Below are 21782 nucleotides of genomic sequence, written 5' to 3'. Positions count from 1 at the left end.
TTTTTTTTTTTCTGGAATCTAAAAATTTGCTGGAAAGAGGCTCAGGGACCAGATCATAAATGATCTCATATCTCACCCAAAGTGCTCAGGCTTTGAGAAACAAGCATTGGAAGAACCCTGAAACAGTTTTAGATTATGGACAGCCTTGTTCTTGAGAGCTTAACCCTAGAAATATTTGAGTGGATATATTTGCTTTCTAGATCTCTCCCTGAATCCCTCCTATTGGCTGCTTTGGAGAAGTCTGTAGATTGAAAGCCTTCCTTTCAACCTTCAACAAGAATTTCATTAGGGAGCTAACCCCTTGTGTGGCCCTGTATGTGTTCTGTACATGCCTTTGACAGTTTAAGCTTGGAATTCCTTAGGGTTCTCACAGAAGAGAGCATATGTTTACCCTTGTGAGAAAAACCACTCATAAGCTTCCCTTGACATTTTATTTCATTTTTTGGAACTAGGAAATGTGCTGTGGTCAGTGGGTCAGAGCTTCGTACAGTCCCCGTGGGACTTTATGAGGAAGAATAAGGCAGAGCACATCACTGTGCTTTTGTCAGGTAAGGATGTCCCTAACTAAGGTGACGTTTAAAGAGTGTTTGCTTCATGGCTGCCTCAGAGCACCAGTTCTTAAATCTTCACGTTTCATCCCATGTCTTCTAGCCACGCACATGTGACTTCCACCACTAGGTAATTAGATGTTTTTTAAAATGTTTGATTAAGGGGAGGAAAACTCAAAAGCTATATTCTTGACACCCGTGGTGATGTTTGTCTGGATCATTGATTCCTGTCATTCTGATAGCATCACTCATTGGAAATAAACCAGAGGCCAAACTGGCATGCTGATAAGACAGTGACAGAGACTGTGTTAAAAGAGAAATGTCTTTTTTTTTTTTACTGTGCTTAATAATGCTTAATATGATTATAATAATGGTACAGGCTAATGTTTAGTGGGCACCTGCTATGTGCTAGACCCTGTTGTTTATAGCATATTATCAGTATCAAATCATTTAATTCTCATAACCCAATGAGATATGCATTTCTGCTTATCCCTATTTTATATCCAAGGAAATTGAGGCTCTGAGAGATTGATATTCTTGCCTAAGGTCATGCTGCCACTAAGTGGTATAGGAATACTCAGTTTCTCAGCCCTTGATGCTAAACAGCTATGGATTACTTCATGTATTTCCCATACGTGGGAATGGAGTCTGAAAATTCAATCTTAGCTAATAAAGATTTATTTTATTACTTGAACTGGACTTACTGAAGTTTAAAGAAAAGTGTGAGGCCACCCCAGAAAATTGCTTTAGGCCCAAACAATGTATTGAGAGAATGGCAGAACTTGGGGGGAGGGGTGGCAAGTATTGCCAATGGACCTAACGGTGGCCAAGGCTAAAGCTTTCTGAGGATTGCAATGATCTATGATAACTTTTACTTATGAACTGTAAAACATTGAGCCCAGCAATCAGCAGATACTGGGCACAGTGTTTGGGCTGGGATCGGGAGGCCCTGGCTGTGGTTGCTGGGAGGTAGGCGGGCATCCCAGGGGGTGGGGGAAGGAGCAGCTGGGAGCTCTTGGGAGGTCAGGATCAGTGGCAGTTTATCAGCCAGAACAGAGTGTGACGATATTTTCACAACAGAAAGGCACATTGGTGCCTCCTGGCCGAATGTCAGCACTGTCTACATAAGTCAACAAACACATTTATCTTTTATGATAGATTCTGTCGTTCATATTTAACAAGGGAGTGCCCATTTTTCTTTGTCTGTCCTTTCCTACAGGTCCTCTAGAAGGCTGCCTCAGTAGTGTGACTTATGCCTCCATGATCCCTCTCCAGATGATGCAGAACTACCTCAGGCTGGTAGGTGGACACTGCTGGGTGGAGGCCTGTGTTTCCCATCCCTGCCACTGGAAAATTGGGTGGCCCATTTTTATGTTTAAAGGAGGAGTGCAAGCCCCGCCACCCTGTGCTCTGACACTGTTACCTTCCCCACCAGCCCCCTCCCTGGCAGGCTGCCCGTTACATAGTCTGGATTTCTGTCACTGTCATCCAGGTATCTATTGCCTGGTTCCAGAGACCACCTGTGACCTGTGAAATGTCATAATTTGGGCAGGAGCAGGGTGTCTTCCTTTAGCAAGGACTTGATGTCAAGTAAATGATGATCAATATGGAAGGGAATGGCCACAAATATCAAGATGCTTTACTATAAACTTTTATAATTTAAAATTGAGTAAAGATGCTAGCATTAGTGAGAAGGTTAATTTGGCCACTTTAACGGGAACCAAATAATTACAGCTTAAACAGGATAGAAGTTTATTTTTCTCAAACATATAAGTCCCAGCAGGTGAGAGGCCTGGGGAGGGAGAAGTGGCAGGGTGACCTCCCCAGGATCTCAGTATCCTTTCTCCCTACTCCACTCTACCCTGGGATGTTGTTTGTGTTGCTTGGTCAAAGGTAGTCACCACTCCCACTCCCGCTTCCTAGCTGGAAAGAGAGATCCTGGAGGGCAAGCCTTTCCTTTCAGGGGAATTGCACGTGTCATTCCTGCCCACATCCCATTCAACAGAACTTAAGACACCTGTCGGTGCCTAGCTGGGAAGTGGAGCCTTTTGCTGGGCAATTGTGCACCCACCTAAAACCAGGTGGTCTGTTACTAAAAGGAAGAAGAAGAATATGATCATTAAAAGAAAGTAGCAAATTATAAATGTAAAATGGATAAATGTAATGCTTTCCATTCATTAAATACTTATTACATGCCAGGCAATATGCCAAGTGCTGTTATGACTTATTTTATTTATTCTTCAAAACATCCCTGTGAGATAATTTCATCCATTTTATAGATGGGGAAACTGAACAGAGAGAGGTAAAATGCTCAAAGTCATGCATCTAGTAAGTGATGAAGCCAGAATTGTGCAAGTCTCTGATGTGTATGAGATCTATCTAAAACTAATACTACTGGTTTAAAACTTTAAACAATGATTTTGCTTGCTGCCTTAATTTAGATGACCTTTTTAAATAAATGAGTTGGAACTATGACCCTTGACAAAAGTTGTTTCCATAGACTGAATTGATGCCTTTGTTTTCACCCCTTATGAAAAGAAGTATTCAAAACCATTCCATTGATCATCTAGCCAGGCTCAAAGTTAGGATTAGCTTTTGTACCAGCAGCCACAGTAGCAGAGAAACATTCAAAGCCTCACAATGTAGAAAAGGTGGATTCTCCTGAATCTGATACTTTGACTTCTTTGCTTTACTCTTTGTCCCCCTTCCTAAAAGCATGAAAGTATGCCTGTGATGGGAAGGAGATCTATGTCATTACTTGGCTTAAGTGAAAGTAGAAGGATGTGATCAACTGGTTTTCAGGAATGTTAGCCTCAGGCTCTCAGTAGAATCAGCTGGTAGAACCACTCCCTTCTCTCCCCTTCCCCCTTGTCAGCTTCTCCATACAAGGCAAGGTTCTGACCCAGGGCTTTTCCTTCATCCGTTAAGATGATAAAACATAACTGCAAATTAGCGTTGACTCGCAAATCTGTAAAATGAAATGTCTGCTGGTCACATTATACGTAAAATATTCCAAGTACACTTATATATGTGTCTGCTTATACATAAGACATAATTTCACCACCAGTTAACAGCAAATCAGAGACCAAACACTGTTCTTGATTCTATTCTGAATTCAGTGAGTGTACATAAAAGACTTCTTTAATCCAACAATTAACTCTGAATGAATATAATAAAAATGTATCACTTATTTCAGCAGTCACTGCAAAATTTAAAGTGACCGAGACAACAATATATTGTAATGGTTGTGCATGTTTTCTCTTCCATAAACAATTATAAGCCCCTTAAGAGCATAGGCCCTGTGTTATGTATTTTTGTGTCCTGTTATTTCAGTTGTTTCACAACTGTTTATTGAGAGCCTGTTAAATGCAGGTAATGTTTTAGAAACTGAGGATAGAGCTATGTATAAGACACATTCCCTGACCTCATACAGTTTACCTTCTAGTGGTAAAGAAGGCAGATTTTTAAAAAATCAAATGAATAAATGCACATGTGATGTGATGACCAGCACTAATACAAGTGTGAAGAAAAAGCAGACAAGGAGATAAAGAGTGGGTGGAAGGGGAGGCAGAAAGCACTATTTTTAGATGGAGTTATCAGGAAAGATCTTACTATAATGACATTTGGACTGAAAAACAAATGAAATGAAGGGAGTCACCTTGTGGAGGGTGTTTGAGGTACAGGGAACCACAGGTACAAATGTATCTAGGTTGACAGTGAAGTCTGGGAAATGAACAGAAACTAGATAATGCCGGAATATGGCAAAAACTTTGAATTTTACTCCAAGTGGCTAGGAAGCCACTGAGGGAATTTGAGCCAGAGAATGGCATAGCTTCCCAGTTCCACAGATAACTACGAGCACATTGATGTGTGTTGAATTGTTGGAAATCTGTACAGTAGATACACAAATGTAGTACTAGTTGACTTTGTTTACCTTCAACTTTTATTTTACGTTCCGGGGTACATGTGCAGGTTTATTAAATAAGTAAATGTGTGCCATGGTGGTTTGCTACACAGATCATCCCATCACCTAGATATTAAGCCCAGCATCCATTAGATATTCTTCCTGATGCTCTCCCTCCCCCCAGCCCCTACTGCGACAGGCCCCAGTGTATGTTGTTCCACCCCCTCCACCACGTGTTCATGTGTTCTCATCATTCAGCTCCCACTTATAAGTGAGAACATGGAGTGTTTGGTTTTCTGTTCCTGCATTAGTTTGCAGAGGATTATGGCTTCCAGCTCCATTCGTGTGCCTGCAAAGAACACAATCTCATTCCTTTTTATCGTTGCTTAGTATTCCATGGTGTATATGTACCACATTTTCTTTATCCAGTCTATAATTGATGGGCATTTAGATTGATTCCATGTCATTGCTATTATCCATAGTCTTGCAGCGAACATACGTATGCATGTATCCCTGTAATAGAATGATTTATATTCCTTTGGGTGTATACCCAGTAATGGGATTGCTGGGTCAAATGATATTTCTGCCTCTAGAAAGAAATGAGGAGTTGCCACACTGTCTTCCATAGTGGTTGGATTAATTTACACTTCTACCTACAGTGTAAAAGTGTTCCTTTTTCTCCACAACCTTGCCAGCATCTGTTGTCTCTGGACTTTTTAATAATCACCATTCTGACTGGCGTGAGGTGGTATCTCATTGTCGTTTTGATTTGCATTTCTCTAATGATCAATGATGTTGAGCTTTTTTTCATGTGTGTGGGCTACATGAATGTCCTTTTGAGAATTGTCTACTCATGTCCTTTGCCCACTTTTTAATGGGTTTGTTTGTTTTCTTGTAAATTTGTTTAAATTCCTTGTAGACTCTGGATATGAGACCTTTGTCAGATGGATAGATTGCAAAAGTGTTCTCCCGTTCTGTAGGTTGTCTGTTCACTCTGATGATAGTTGCTTTTGAATAGCTAACTTTTTACTGAGCATTTATTATACACCAACCTCTGTTCTAAATATACGGATAATTTCATTTAATCTTTCTATGAGATAGATACTCCATACAAGTTACGTTTTACAGTTAAATAAACAAAGACTCAAAGTAATTTACCCAGCGTCTTCAGCAATTAAGTGGTGGGACCCAAGGAGTTGAAACTAGCCTTTCTGCCTACTCATGTATGTAATCATAGTTTATTAGCCTAGGTTATTAGCCTATTGATTAAGCATTACAGTACCAGTCATTACTATGTATGCAAATATATTATATAAAATGCATATGTTAAAACCCTTATGCAGAAAACCACATGTAGTGAAGACTTTAAATCAGGATTCTGTTTCTGTTTCTGTTTTTTAAAATGATGTTATTTTAAAACACTTTTATTGTTTAAAAATAATACAACTACATTTTAAATCTCTACCCTTGATTTAATACGGGAAATATTCAACCCAATTGAATTTTGAATCACTAGTAATTTATTGTAATTGTTGAATTTTTTGCAATAACTTAAACAGTTCTTTTAGCCAGTTGCAATTTTTGTTAGGTTATTTGAAACCTCGTGTTTTAATAATTTGGTGACTGTGAATAATTATATTAGAAAAAAATGCTGGAGTTCGATCATCTTGATCTGAGCGCTTCTTTAAAATTAAGACTCTGAATGTCCAGGATGGGATCCTTGAGATTCTTCTACCTGTTTTTCATTCACTCCAGTATGTCCCATGCCAGTCACTGAGAATCATCACTAGGAAAGCCTAGTTATTCTCCGTACATTCCCAAAATAAGTTCGCTACTTTCCCATAAAAATAAGGTTTTAAGTGATAGTTATGTGTCTTTAAGACTTCCCACAACCCTGGTAGCAGAGGGCCAGCTCTAGCCTGATCTTTCTTAGGGAAGGGAGGAGCAAGCCTGGGTGAGGGCCTAGTGAAAGTGGGAAGCAGCCAGTTGCCTGATATGAGGAAGAGGCGGCTCTGCCACCAGTGGAACATTTGGCTTCCACAGCAATAGTGGAAGAGGATCCTGGGCAGTAAATGTCAGCCCAGAAAAAGGTCTAAAGCAGAAAAACTTCATGAATTCCAGAGGCTGGCTGACAAGGGAGCAGTTATGTCTAAAAGTTCAATCTTATAGTTTTATGTTTTTAAAATAGCTGTAATACCCAAATTATTATGTCTGTATCAATAAATGGGGACCTGTCTATATTTGAAGTTAGTAACCCAGTCTGCTATGTATGTGAACTGTAATTTCTCTTAAATTCCTATTACTCTTACACCTATTCTTTAAAAGGGACCTCAGCAAATGATTAAAATGCTCTCTACCGTGAAGAATTCCAGTTTTTTGTATTCCAAATGCTGGATGTACCAATATTGTTTGAGGAAATTTTATGTTAATGAATAGACCGTAATTGTGCCGTCAGTGGCTCTAAAGTCACAAGTAAATTAGTTATTTAAAATCAGGTGTCAGATATGGGTGGAATGAAATTTGTAGCTATAAAGCATGTGGTTTTAATGATCCCAATTTCATTGGCTCCATAATGCCCTTTTATTTTTCGTTTTTGTTTAGTCAGCACGAGCTGGCCTAGAACTGTCTCTGGACAGAAGCTTCTTTTCCTCAGACTATGTGTGACAAGTGAAACTCCAAACAAAACTTGGGATTTGTTGCTTTAAAATGCCACAGCTCTGCAAACACATTACAGGTGCCACATCAACAGCAGTGGAGATCACAGCTCTTCTGGTAAACCCCATTCTGCAGGAAAGCATTGTGGAGGGAAAAAAATAGAGATGCGTGGTCTATTGTTGAGGTCACTTGTTTCCGTTTAATCCAGAATCTGTTTGGCTCACAAAGCACTAATTGACATGTGATGAGCTTTCTGAATAGTCTGTGAAGACACAAGAATAAAAGGGATTGGTACCAATTGTGATAATGAGGCCAGTGTCCCTTTATCAATAAGCAGAAATGTCACACTATAAATGTGCACTTAGGGGATAATTCTGGTAACTACAATTAAGACTGTAATTTTAAAAGTTGTGTTTGATCTTGTTCAAAGAACAGATCTCCTTTCAATACAATTAGAATATTTATACCCCTCTTTCCCCAAAAGATCTGCCTATGTATCTATCTTTAGAGCCCTCTGCTGGAAGCATGGAGTATATATATTCATTATACCCAAGATCTTGATATTTGGAGAAATATAATATGATAACTTCAAAACAATATGTAATGTCTTAGCAAAGCTTTGCATGTTCGCCCCGGTTCTGATAGAGTAACAGGTTCCCAGTAATTAAGGTATTTTGTTGTTGTTGTTCGGAATTTAAATGGTAACCAACATGACTGTATCATTTAATGAGATAACAGAATACCATTTACAAAACAATGGGAATACCTGAAATGAAGAGAAACCTACTAATGAAATGCATGCATTAAAATGTATGAATGATCTGGAAGGTATATACATTTGTTTTTCTCTTTACCTACTTAATTCACTTATTTATTTATATTTCTACTTTATCCCATGAAGGACATCAGACTGTAAATGCAAAGGGCTTACATCTAGTGAATGGCCTTTTCAATGAAATTTTAAATTGAATGTTTCCTGCATGTGTTTCCTAAAAACCTACAGTCTGAGAACAAATGAAGTGTTGCAACTAAAGACAGCTTCTTTATGAAGTTGGGTCTCTTTATGTTATTTGATTTCAAAATCAATCTTAAGAAAGTGTCGGCAGTTTGACAGGATGGCCAAAATGAATAGAGCACTCTTGTTTTCAGAAGTGAGACAAGATTAAATAGCGACGCTAGTTGAAAATCTCTGGGGTAAATCCTGAAAATCTTTAGCCTCTTTATTTTCAGTAAATCTTAAAAATCGGTATCCTGTTTCACTGGTATGAAACGATACATTACTTGTGAAAAAAAATTCTACCCAATAAATCATAGCGATTTGGGATTAATTGGAAAGCTCAAGAGCTCTAGTTTAAAATTGCACCTGGCTAGCAAATTGCATACCTAATAGACAATTTCCCACTAAAGTACTTTTGAAAACTGACAAAACCTCAGTCACAGAAAAATAGAACTGAAGTCTCTCTTTGGCAAGAATCTGCAAGTATTTTCTACTATCATTAAGACTAATACAGTATTAGGCCCACTTATGTGAGGCCTACCTGAAATTAGGTAGGAAATCGTTATCATCCTTCCCCTACCATCTTCCTGGTGATTAAAAAATAAATAAAAAAAGATTTATACCACTTAGAAAATTGGGCATTTATCCTTTACTGCATAGTCTCTGCTTTTTGCAGCACCATGATATTCTCCTCCACTCCCAGGAGTCCTTTCCACATCCATCCGAAGACTGCGGGTCCTAGAAATACCTGGACAAAAAGTTGGTGGGATTAGTGAGACTGTGCTACATCCCAGGTGGTGGATTCTCCATAAGCACTCAGCAGGGATGGAGGCAGGAGCTGCTGGGCTGTGGCGCTTCCTGGGACTGTGGTTTATCTTCATGCATTGTCTGCTGTGTTGGACAGTAGGAGTTCATTCCATTGCAGCCATTGCTAGACCCAGGAGTTTAATCAGCAACTGCAGACACCAAGTTTTCATCCACCCACTGACCCAAGAAGGAGATTCAGCCATCCAATTTGTGGACAGCCAGTGAAGCCAGTGGTGGTCCACACATCCTGCTTTCCTGAAAAATTCTTCCTCTGGTTTCATAGTACATAAACGAATAATAACAAAGTAACCGTATACCTCTGGAAGAATACTGCAGAACAGTTTTCAGTCTGCAAACTCAGGGAAGAACACACCCTTAAATTATTTGCTAGTGTCTTAGTCCATTCAGGCTGCTGAAACAAAATATCATAGACTGGGTGGCTTACAAGCAACAGAAATGTATTTCTCATAGTTCCAGGTTGTGGAAAGTTCAAGATCGGGGGCCAGCAGATTCAGTGTCTGGTTAGGGCCTGTTTCCTAGTTCATAGTTGGCACCTTCTCATTCAGTCCTCAAGTGGTGGAAGGGGCAAGGGGTTCCCCTTAGCCTCATTTATAAGGGCACTAATCCCTCCTAACAACCCCAACTCCTAATACAATCACCTTGGGGGTTAGAATTTCAACATATGAATTGGAGCCAGGGGAAGCAACACAAACATTTTGACCACAGCAACTAGGAAAAACAGAAAAAGTTTGGAAAATTATGTTCTTTGTCTACAGAATGCAAGGTGGTAGACTATGAAAGCAGGGCAAGAAAGTCATAGTAGAGTCTGGGCTTAGATTACAAAGGAAAGTGTTAGAAAGGAGGTGGATGAGGTAAGGAACTATAAGAACAATTGAAAATGCAATGGCATAAAGTTGCACTTGACTGTAGAGAACAGAAGTGAGATCGTGAATATTCTTTTGCGTGTTGTGCAAGACTAACTTGAGCTCTCTCAATGCGAAAGAAGACAGAGCTATAATGATGAGATAAGATGACAGATACTAGCAGAAAAAAGAGAACTTAAGCATTATAGGTGTCCATTATAGTTAAAGAGAACTAGAAGAGGAGAAATTACCAAAAAATTGGAGAAAAATGTCCTAATCCAAAAAAATTATGATTATGCATATCAAAAGGACTTATCATGTTCCATTTAAGATTAGGAGAAAGAGGCTATAACTAGACCTATCTGGGCAGCATTTTTTAATGATACATCACCCAGGCTTCCCCATCTCGTAAGTATAAATGGGAACATATTACTCTTCAATAATTACTATTTAATGATAATGTACCCCTGCAGACTTGTGGCCCCATTGCCTTACTGCCTAGAGGCAGAACCTCAGCAGCACTTTCTAGGGTATTCTTTCTTGTGTCTCTGGGGAAGTTCCTGCTCCAGGTTTGGTCCTTGCCTGCACCTCCACCATAAGCCTTTTATTGAAGGTGTACTAATAATTGAATAGTGTTCCAACTCAGAGAATATTACTGGAGGCTACCAGACATGATGTCTTTCAGAGCCTAAAACCCAGTCCCAAGCCCAGCATCAAGGAGCCCCTTAAAGGACCACCACCCTCTTAGCTCATGGTCTGAATCCTAGTGGTCATGCCTGGCTTTCCTCCACTTCCCAGAAGTGCTCACCAACTTTCCTTAGTCTCCTTAGAGGCCAAACCTCATGTCTTTTTTTTTCCCCCTTGAGACAGAGTCTCGCTCTGTTGCCCAGGCTGGGGTGCAGTGGCACAATCTTGGCTCACTGCAACCTCCACCTCCCGGGTTCAAGCGATTCTCCTGCCTCAGCCTCCCAAGTAGCTGGTATTACAGGCGGCCGCCACCACACCTGGCTAATTTTTGTATTTTTAGTGGAGATGGGGTTTCACCATTTTTGCCAGGCTAGTCTTGAACGCCTGACCTCAAGTGATCCGCCCACCTTGGCCTCCCAAAGTGCTGGGATTAAAGGCGTGAGCCACTACTCGCGGCCCAAAGCTCAAGTCTTAAAGGCCTAGGGTAAGGAAAAAGTTTAGTTCATCTCTTATGCTAAGAGCTTTTCTTCAAGCCTTCCTTTTATATCCCACAATCCGCCTCCCTGTAATGATGGACTGGGGCATTTTTACTGTCTTCACAGAAGTCCATCCCAGCTACCATAAAGGATGGGCTTTTTCCTGTGATCTCAAAGGGACAACCTCATCAGAGTACAAGAGAGAGACAACACAGAGATACACACACACGTTCTTACATTGTCCTGTTCTAGATTATAGAGAGAACAAACTCAAAACTTCTCCAAGTCTGAGTGGCTCAGTCTTCATGTGAGCAATATCAACTGTATCAGTTAGGCTGGAGCCTCACCTGTCCAAGTCCTTTCCTGCAAGACCTTGCTGCAAGACCAGCTTTCCATTAAGAAAGCTTCTCCCAAGCATGTGTGCTGGGCAGGGGGCAGGGGTGTCAGTCCTGGGATGACAGAAGTGGGAGGCTGACTTTCCTCTCTACATTTTCCTCAAGACATCGCTGCCTTTGCCCTGTGTAGATGATAATTGCCTTTCCATCCAAGTGCATGCTGAATCTCCATGTTCTCAGGCGTGGTATCCTTATACACGAGGATAAAGTTTAAAAAATATATATATAAGCATCCAGGCAGGAGATTTTCTTTTTGACAAAGCAAAAGTAATCCATCTCTACCTAGATTTCTTTAAAACACTGAATTCCAGAATGGAATAATATATAAAGTTGATCTGAGTTTTATACTCATCAAAACATCTTTTACCTAAGAAGTCAACACAAAGACATTCTCTGATATACAACAGCTGTAAAAAGATTACACTCATGTACCCATCTTTTAAACATACACACACACGCAGCCACTATGCAAAGAAAAAACTGGAAGGAAACAAAAATATTTACGGTGACTGTGGGTGCTGACACTCAGTAATTTTTTATTCTTCTTTATATTTACCAAAATTTCCATAATGAAATGCATTACTGTTTTAACCACGAACAAGCTAAATAAGCACTGACAAAATCCCACATAAAGAGCATCTGCAAAGGATAATATAGAAAAAGTTACAGAATTTCTGGAAGGGACAAAATGAACTTGCAACTGTGTTTCTCAGCTACCCTGCAGACCCTCACTATAGAAAATAGAGGGAAAAAATGTGTTTTTTTAATAAAGTGTCACCTTTTGCTAAGTACCCTTTGCCCATGTTTCACATTCAAATGAGAGTACACGTGTCCAATGAATAAAGCTAATCTCTAAAATATTGTTTTTAATCTTTTGAAAGTATGAGGACAATCAAAAAAGAATTCCACACCTGTGTACCACTTTTTTTCTCTCATCAATTTAGCATCTTCACCCTAGGTCTCTACTTGGTTTGTTAATAGGTTGAGCAATATCACAATGTCATTTTCCACGGCCCAGAAGGAAGCTTGCAAGACTACATAGTACATCAGCTTGCACTCTGCCTGAAGGTATTGATTACTTGTATATCATCCCCTTGTATTTGAAAACTGGCAAGTGGTAGAACTAATCACCCTATTTTCTTATCACAGCACAGACAAATGGCTGCAGGATTCTCCTGTGAAATAGTGAGAGCTGAAGTAGATGCTCGTTTTTCCAAAGAACAGCTACTAGACCTGTTCATCAGTAGCGGTAAGAACATTTCAGCAAATTGCCTGTGATAACCTAAAGACATGCTCTTCAGTTATGCCATTAAGAGAAAATACACTGTGTTGCTTGGGGATACATTTAAGATAACTTTAATTATTCAGCAGCTGTGGGATAAACACTTGCAAAAATTATCTTCATGTGTATATTATTGCATTTGTTGAGCATCCTGCATTTTTTTCTTCTTTTCGTTATCTTTTGTTATTAATCATTAATTGTTGCTAGCATACTGTCTTACTGGCACTAGTGGTATACCAAGGGAGGAGGTGGTAGGAGCAGTTCACCCTAGCTGGACTAGGTATTGCATCTTTGATGCTGTTTAGAATTGCTGGAGCATGGTGGGGATACACAGCAGATCGACTTTTTAGTAAATTTTATTACTCATAAATTCTCTACAACCAGTACATCCCTTAGTGCTGCACCTGGGGCCAACCGCTTTCTCTACCTCACTCTTGCTATGCCATTGGCTGGCACTTAGTGAAATACATCACATGCACTAATTAACTCATTCAGTCTCCACAACAGCCCTATGCAAGTAGGTATCATTATTTCTACTTTCAAAGGTGGGGAAAGGGTCACAGAGAGGTCCAGTAATTTGCCACAGCTATGTAGTAGCAGCACCAGGATTAAATATGTTTATTAATGTAATGTTATTAATGAGTTTTCAATCTTAGGTTCCAGGGTCTAATACCCCAAGTTTCATCACAGGTGGAATTAGCATAACCCTGCATTGCATACCGTAGAATAGCATAACTAGTGACTCTGACACAAAACTGAAATGGACCAGACTTTAGTCTCCTAGGGCTCAAAGCCACAGAGACCCCTGGGGAAGGGGCGAAGGAAGCAGTTGTAAGATCGGAGAAGGATAGGTTGAAATGCAAATTCAAAATCTCTTTGTTGGGGAGGGGTGCTTCTATATCTTGTGGCCAGGGCAAATGTAGACCAAGCTTAGGAAGATAGAAATTACCTATGCTTTTTTTTTTTTTTTAAAAAAAAAAGACAGGGTCACTGTGTCACCCAGGCTAGAGAGTACAGTGGTGTGATCTCAGCTCACTGCAGCCTTGATTTCTGGGGCACAAGCTAAACTTCCACCTCAGCCTCCTGAGTAGGTAGGACTATAGGCACACGCCAGCACTTCCAGCTAATTTGTGTGTGTGTGTATTTTTTGTAGACAAAGAGTTTGCCATGTTGCTCAGGCTGGTCTTGAACTCCTGAGCTCAAACAATCTGCCTTCCTTGGATCTCCCAAAGTGCTAGGATTACAAGCGTGAGCCACCGTGCCTAGCCAACACTTTCTAAGTCAACAGATGAATAGATAAAGAAAATATGGTACATATACACAATGGAATGCTATTCGGCCATAGAAAAAAAGGATGAGATCCTGTCATTTGCAACAACACGGATGGAACTAGAGATCATTATGTTGTGTGAAATAAGCCAGGCACAGAAAGTCAAACATTGCAGGTTCTTAATTATTTGAGGGATCTAAAAATCAAAACAATTGAATTCATGGAGATAGAGAGTAGAAGGATGGTTACCAGAAGCAGAGAAGGGTAGTGTGGGGTGCTGGGGGGTAGGTGGGGGTGGTTAGTGGGTACTGAAAAAATAGAAAGAATGAATGAGACCTACTGTTTGATAATGACTATAGTCAGTAATAATTGTACCTATAGTCAGTAATAACTTAATTGTACATTGTAAAATAACTAGAAGAAGGTAATTGGATTGTTTGTAACACAACGGATAAATGCTTGAGGGGATAAATATACCCCATTCTTCAGGATGTGATTATTTCACATCGCATGCCTGTATCAAAACACCTCATATACACACAAATATATACAACTACTTTGTAGCCACAATTTTTTAAAATTTTTTCAAAAAGAAATGAAATTATAAGGCAGGTTTAGGGAAGCACTGAGGATTTCACTGAGGATACCACAAACCTAGAAGCACATTTTAGGGGCAGGAAAATTCCAGTAGAATCTGAATATCACTGTACTACACAGGCCAGTCTTGGGCTAGAAATTAGTGAAAGTTAGCTACAGAAAGCTGTTTTTTCTGATAATGTTACTAATCGTAGCTAACATTTTGTAAGCTCTTACTCTGGTAGGCCCTATTCTTTTTTTTTTTTTTTTTTTTTTTTTTTTTTGAGACAGAGTCTCACTCCTCTGTCACCAGGGCTGGAGTGTGGTGGCACGATCTCGGCTCACTGCAACCTCTGCCTCACTGGTTCAAGTGATTCTCCTGCCTCAGCCTCGCGAGTAGCTGGGGCTACAGGCGCGCGCCACCACACCCAGCTAATTTTTGTATTTTTAGTAGAGATGGGGTTTCACCATGTAGGCCCTATTCTAAACACTGCATTTATTAACTCACAACTTTCTGAGGCAGATACAATCCCATCCCTGATTTATAAACATGAAAACACTTGAGATAAAAGGTTAAGTATCCTGCTCAAAGATCCCATGGCAAGAACATAAAACCGAACTCAAACCCCAGCAGTCCAGCTCCTAAGCCTGACCTTAATCACTACTGGCTTTAAAAACGCCCCAGTGCCAAAATATCTTTTTTCCCCTGTTATCTAACAAAAGTCTCCCTCATTTTTTCAACTTTCATTCTTGCTTCTTTTCAAAGTAGCTAAAGTATTTTGTGCTCCCCCTATGGGGGTAGATAGCAATCACAGACTGAATTCTGCTCTAAGCTTAGAGAGCTAATAAAACTGGAGTGCAATGAACAAGGTCATGAAGGATGCAAAGGTGACCAACTCAGCATTTCTAGATCTATGGTGGGCATCTTCTTAAAAAAGAGCTGCTCTTCCTAATTTTCCAGTTTGAAGAGTGGCCCATGGCTCTTGGCTCCCACACTGGAAACTCAGATCTCATTGGCAGGCTTGAAAACCTCAATGCCCCCAAGTAACAACAAGCCACAGGAAGAGGTGAAGCAGGCTGGGCGGGGCTGCAGGGAGAAGGAGGCATGCCCCCATCTCCAGGAGGGGCAGCAGCTCTCAGAACCAGCTGTTTGTTGCTGACAGAATTGTAGGTCCAGTGTCGTCAGGTCTTGTGACTTTCAGGAAGTAGCCAGAAATCCAGGTTTTTATGTAAAAACTTTGGGGTTTTGTTCTTTCAATATTGCTAACTATTCTAATTTTTAAAAGCAATATGAGAACCACATGGAACCCCAGGTCTCTCATTTGTGGGCCCCTCACCCTCGTCCCACAGTCCATCATCACATCCTGCCAGTCAGTCTCAATCTGCTTTTTAAAATCCATTTCCATCAGCACCATCTTACTTTATGCCCCCCTTTCCTGGAACTCCTCACTTTTAGGTAAACAGTTTCTCTGTCTATTGTTTCTCCTCCCTGAGCATTCTTCACAGGCCAGCAGACCTCTGATTAAAATCCCTGTGATTTCTGCACCTCCCCATCCCGCATCTCTCCATTGCCCAGTGAACTAGGTCGACGCTGTTCAAGGCCTTCTATTCTGGGGCATTCATCCACCCGATTTGCTGATCTGACCCTTTTAACATAGATACCCATGCTCCAGCAGAATAGGATGTTTCTTCCCTATGTATCCTTTGCTTTTCCACTCTGCATGTCTTTGCTCATGCTGCAGTTTCCACTAGAATTAAGGAGTAAACATGCAAATGCCTCTCATCCCACAGACACCATGGCTACCACATGGCCGGTGTGATGCAGAGTAGTCTGTTATAGACTAGTGATTAAAATAGACACAGTCTCTGCCCTTCTGGAGGCTATAGAAAAAGCCTCTGTCGAAATACTTTAAGGACACCTCAAATGAAGCTTCTGTGATTCACTCCTTCTGGTAAACAGCAGTGGATTTTATTTATACTTCTGGGCTCTACCCAACTGTATGTCAAGGCAATGAGGGTATTATTTGGGGTTTTGCCTTGTCCCACACCATGTTATATGATGAGCTCCTTGAAGGCTAGCACTTTAACTTATTCTTCTCTTAGCTTGTATATAAATTGTCAATAATTATTTGTTGAATAAATTGGTGAATTTTCTGATGCAAGAAATAGCATAGGCAAAAACAAAAAAGAGAATTCTTAGTTCAATTCAGGTGGCAGCAAGTAGAACTTGCTTAGAGTCGAGGTAGAAAGAAGTAAGATTAGAGAGACAGACATTGATAAGGGAGTCATTGATGACTAGGCACAAAGAATAATTTGGATTTTAAAAATGAAGTGTTTGAACAATAGACTAAGGACAAAATACTCCACTCTAGGTTCAAGAAGGAAGAGTAGGAAATGGTATGTCGTCTCCAAATACAGAATAAAAATCCTTCTGTACCCTTCATATCACATGACTGTGGTTTGGTAAGGAGGCTGCGAATGCATATTATAACTGGGTCAAATATTCCTCAGTGCAAGATATGGAATTGGGTTAGTAAGACAGATACTTTTTAAAATTGCAAATGATCATAAGCAGTAAAGCAGAAAAGAAAATTCATACAGAAGGATTTTTATTCTGTATGTAGCTTAGTAACTTATAAGTATCAATATCTTTCTTCACTTTTTAATGATAAAACTATGATACAAATACAAGGTTCATCTGCTAAGACCTTGACTGCAGTTGCCCAAGTTAGCAAGGTGAACATGATCACTTCCTGTCTGCCTCACTCCCCGTATCTAGGCAGTCCCTAAGCTCTGTGGAATCTGCTTCCTCTATCTCCTCCTCCTGCTCTCCATTCCCCCCTATCACCTATTATTTCTTGTTCAAGGCATTGTAGAGGCCTCATCATTAACCTTTCGTATTTCCTCTGGTCTCACTCCCTCCATGGGCCCTCCACAAGGCATCTGGGGGCTCACTGGAGGATAAAAAACCATTCAGACAGTTCCCTGCTGCTATACTCCCAAGGCTCCAGAATGAAAGCTAAAGCTCTCAGAATCTACATCAGGAACATTGTGGACTGGCCTCTCATCCTTGCCCTGCTGCAGTTCCCCCTCATCTCCTAAAACTCACTCTACCTCCACTGCCATCTTCTCAGTAGGACCCATACTGTGGGCTGGAGGCTGATGAAGACATAGAGGAGAAATAGAATCAACAAGGACACCAGAGACTTCAGAGCAGTGCAGGGGAACTCCTGCGAGCCACAGGGGAGGATCCATCGACAGGCGTGGCGTCCGTTCTTTCACTGTGCAGAAAGCGTGCAGAAGGGAATGATCCTTCAGTCAAGTGGCGATGGATGAGGCCACAGGGTAGAGAAGTCAGAGATCTGGATGGAGAAAAGGGGTTTTCTAGGCTGTTCCACTCAAGCGTTTAGAATAATGAGCATTATAGGGATTATCTACCAGCTACTCTCTTTTTTCACCAAAAAATTAAAGTGATCAAATGGTAAGTACAACTGAAGAGTACTCTGATTCCTCAGGTATTCTACACGTACTCCTGATGGTTAACCTTATTTTCTCTAAAGAAAGAGCTTTAAACTACGTGGATTGAACGGGGTGAGAATGCTGAACTTCTGTCTTCCACTGAGCACAGCACACATTGCCTTATGTGTTCCTCTCTATGACGCTGTAGAAGAAAGCCAGGGAACAGGCACAGAAAAGAGTTAAAGAAGGGTATGAGCAAAAAGGACAGAAATGAAGAATAGCAAAAGTATTTTAAATAATTAGGTTTAAGAATCTAAAACTTAAATGGAGATTAAAATGGTGCCCATGAAGAAAAGAATAGAGAACAAAAGACCATTTCAAAGAGAATGACACAGCACTTATTCTAGCATAAATTACTTTGTGTTTATTTTAAAATAACATTTCCTTCTCATATTCCCTTTCTTGAGAGAGGGTCACGTCATATGACTCTGTTATTTGGTAAGGAGGCTGTGAATGCATATGAGAATTAGGTCAAATTTCTCCTCAGTATAAAATGTGGACTTGGGTTAGCAAGATGATACTTTTTAAAATTACAGTGACTGTAAACAGTAAAACAGAAAAAAAATTTAAACACTAGATGGGTATTTTAAAGTAATACTTTGAATTTTTCAAGGGAACTTTCCTTTGTAAAAGTAATGAGGATAGGGTTGCTGTTACAATAGGAGACTATGACAATTGGAGTCTCCAGAAATGAGATTACCTCCTTGGGCCCTGCATTCCTGGAGACTCTTTAAAGGCTTGCCCTGTGCTTCCCACTTGGCCTCTCAGAACATCATTCCTCCAGAGCCAGGGTTTAAGGGCACATGGAAAAGAGGGGCTGTTTTCTGTCCTCAAAGGGGAGATTATAGACTTGGAGTCAGTCACCTGTGACACAAAGCAGTTTGGGTTTAGCTAGAAATGCGATATGCTAATTATTTTTAAACTGATAAGTTTGGCTGCAGAATTCACTCTCTGAGACTTTTAATATAAGGATGTACAAAACTGGGATGTAGCCCTGAGCCTCACAAAGACAGTGTCCAGTTAAAATTACCAACCTGCAGGAGAGTTGCAGGGCTGAGAGAGCCTATCAAGTTGGAAGAAAAAGGTCAAAAAGAGCAGACTGGTTTCAGAAATAGCGTTTTGAAGTAGCACAAAGCAAAGGGAATTCAAATGGCTGACTTTTTGGCTGTAGGTAGAAAGGAACCTGCAGCTGTAACATGGGGTGCGTGGCCTTCTTTCACCTCTCCGTAAGCCCTGATCAGAGACTGGTTGATCCTTGAAACTGTAATGAGTTCCTGCTTCTGTGGCTGGTTAATATTTTCAACCTGAAACTATGCAGAATAACCTGAACTAGACACACACTATTTCTCAACTAAAATAAATTTCACCTTTGCCCCACCTTGACTAATGATGTTGAACTTAAGTGGTCAGATGGAAAAGTAGGTACTAATGAAAAACCGAGGCAATGAGGCAAGCGAATGAAGACAGAGCTTTTCCCCAAAGAAACCTGTCCTGTTTGACCCTTGATCGCTACTTCATGGGAGACCAAGATAAAGATGAAGTGGAAAGATAACCCAGTGGTTATGTATAGCAACCCTTCCCCCTTTTTGTCTAGGGCACAAACTGTCCATTGAATGTGAGATGTATTAGGTCATTAGCAATACAGTCCTCGCTTGAGGACCCAGGAGAATGAGCATATTGCCTCTTTCCAAGAGACCCCAGCATGCCTGAAAACTGGTTTATTTTATCTCCAGCCTGGATTCTTCCTCGATGCCCTCACTCTCATGCCCCACCACCTGCTGGGCATCAGAGAAGCAATGCTTCACTCATCAAACACATCACCCATCACCACCACCTCCTCCCCAAGTACATGCTTGGTCACATCTGCTCTCTGCCTCCTTTAACCGCTCAGCGTCTTCTCTGGTGGAAACCTCAGAGTTGTCTCCAGTATTTCCTCTCTGCCCGTCTTTCAGTAAGTCAACCACTGAGATTTACTGATTCGGTCTCAAAATGCCTTTTCATTCTGTGCCTTGGTCCTGGGTGAGGCTCCCATCATCTCTTTCCTTAACCATAGCAGTAAGAGTCTAGGAGGTGTGTTCTATTTCTTTCCTCCTCAGCCAATTCTCTGCACCAGCGAAGATCTCAGAGCAGGAGTCAAATCCTGTTTATCCCCCAATTTAAAGACTTCCACTGATTCCCAGAACAAGTAGCTCCCTCCCAACAAGACATTCTGGGTCTTCTACTTTTCATTTTTGGCTTGGTCCTGAGGCTTCATATCAGCAAATCTTGCCCCTGGTTGCACACTCCAGTCACTAGGGAGCCTTTACGAAATGCCAGTGCCCCAGGCCCAGCACAGCGCAATTAAGTCAGAAGCGCTGAGAATCACTGGGGATGGGTCCAGCGATTCCTGCAGCTCAGGATGAAGATGCAGCCTGCCTTCCACAGCTGTGACTGCTGGGCCCCCTGCCACTCCTGTAGCCCCACACCAAGTTCCCAGCCCTCGCCCGACTTGCTATATGGATCAGCTTTGAGCTCACCATGATGCCGCTTTTGTAACTATTCTGACCTTGATCTGTTGCCATATTCCCTTCTAGAACTGAATCCTGCCCAGCCTCCATTCTTCGGCCAGTGCCATTTCTTAAACTTAGTTTAAAATGCTGGCCAGGTGCAGTGGCTCACACCTGTAATCCCAGCACTTTGGGAGGGTGAGGCGGGTGGATCACGAAGTCAGGACTTTGAGACCAGCCTGACCAATATGGTGACTCCCATCTCTACTAAAATACGATGTAACAAACCTGCACGTTGTGCACATGTACCCTAAAACTTAAAGTTAATAAAAAAAAAACAGAAAAAAAATACAAAAAAATTTTTTTGTATTTGGCATGGTGGTGTGCACCTGTAATCCCAGCTACTCGGGAGGCTGAGGCAGGAGAATCACTTGAACCCAGGAGGTGGAGGTTGCAGTGAGCCGAGATCACGCCACTGCACTCCAGCCTGGGCAACAGAGCAAGACTCCATCTCAAAAAAATAAATAAAATGCTACACACCCCCAGTTAGAATGAGTCACTTCTGGCATGCCATAGCACTCAGCATCCAGTACCTGTAGCAAAGAGGCATTGGATAAACATTTGTTGAAATGCAAGGAAATATTCCTTCCTTCAGATACATTCTGGCTGGCTGCAGCAGCTTCAGAGCCACTTAAACTGGCGATGCACTTAACACAAATCAGGGAAAAACTGGAGACCTTCAGTCCTCAATTACAGAAAACCAGATACATAAACCATCAATCCTGTGTGTTTTTTTAATCACTGAATTTAAACTGTTTGTTAGTTTTCCATTGTTGTTTTAACCAACTACGGATTTCTCATACTTCCACAATACATCTATTTCTGAAATAACATTTGGACCCAAAGAAACAGAATTTTAGCATTCTTTACCGAACAGCTGTGTTGAAAGGGATCTGACACACACTAGATGCTAGTGTTAACAGTCCTCCACAAGTACAACTAGATTGAGAGGTGGCTGTGATTGTTTCTAGCTTTCTAGTTTTTAAATTTTCATAGCATCCAGAAAAGCCATTTCTGTCTGAGAAGAGATTCATTTACAATGTTCAAGGAGTTCTTTTGAAAATGAAAATGCGGCCGGGCGTGGTGGCTCACACCTGTAATCCCAGCACTTTGGGAGGCTGAGGTGGGCGGATCACGAGGTCAGGAGATGGAGATCTTCCTGGCTAACACGGTGAAACCCTGTCTCTACTAAAAAATAGAAAAAAATTAGCCGGGCGTGGTGGCGGGGGCCTATAGTCCCAGCTACTCAGGAGGCTG

The 21782-nt window shown here is 41.0% G+C and overlaps 1 protein-coding gene across 4 annotated transcripts in view; it reads left to right on the top strand.

The window, feature by feature from the left end:
• The window catches only part of CTTNBP2 (cortactin binding protein 2), a 168473-nt gene that overhangs the window by 120250 nt on the left and 26441 nt on the right, over positions 1–21782 (top strand). For all 4 annotated transcript variants that reach the window (XM_024249230.3, XM_054558804.2, XM_054558805.2 and 1 more), the window contains 4 exon segments: positions 453–548; positions 1768–1847; positions 12314–12400; positions 12482–12581. In XM_024249230.3, the coding sequence (XP_024104998.2) occupies positions 453–548; positions 1768–1847; positions 12314–12400; positions 12482–12581 (363 nt within the window).

This window comes from Pongo abelii, chromosome 6 (assembly GCF_028885655.2).
Source record: "Pongo abelii isolate AG06213 chromosome 6, NHGRI_mPonAbe1-v2.0_pri, whole genome shotgun sequence".
Classification (NCBI taxonomy): Eukaryota; Metazoa; Chordata; class Mammalia; order Primates; family Hominidae; genus Pongo; species Pongo abelii.
This window is presented reverse-complemented; position numbering and strand designations above follow the sequence as displayed.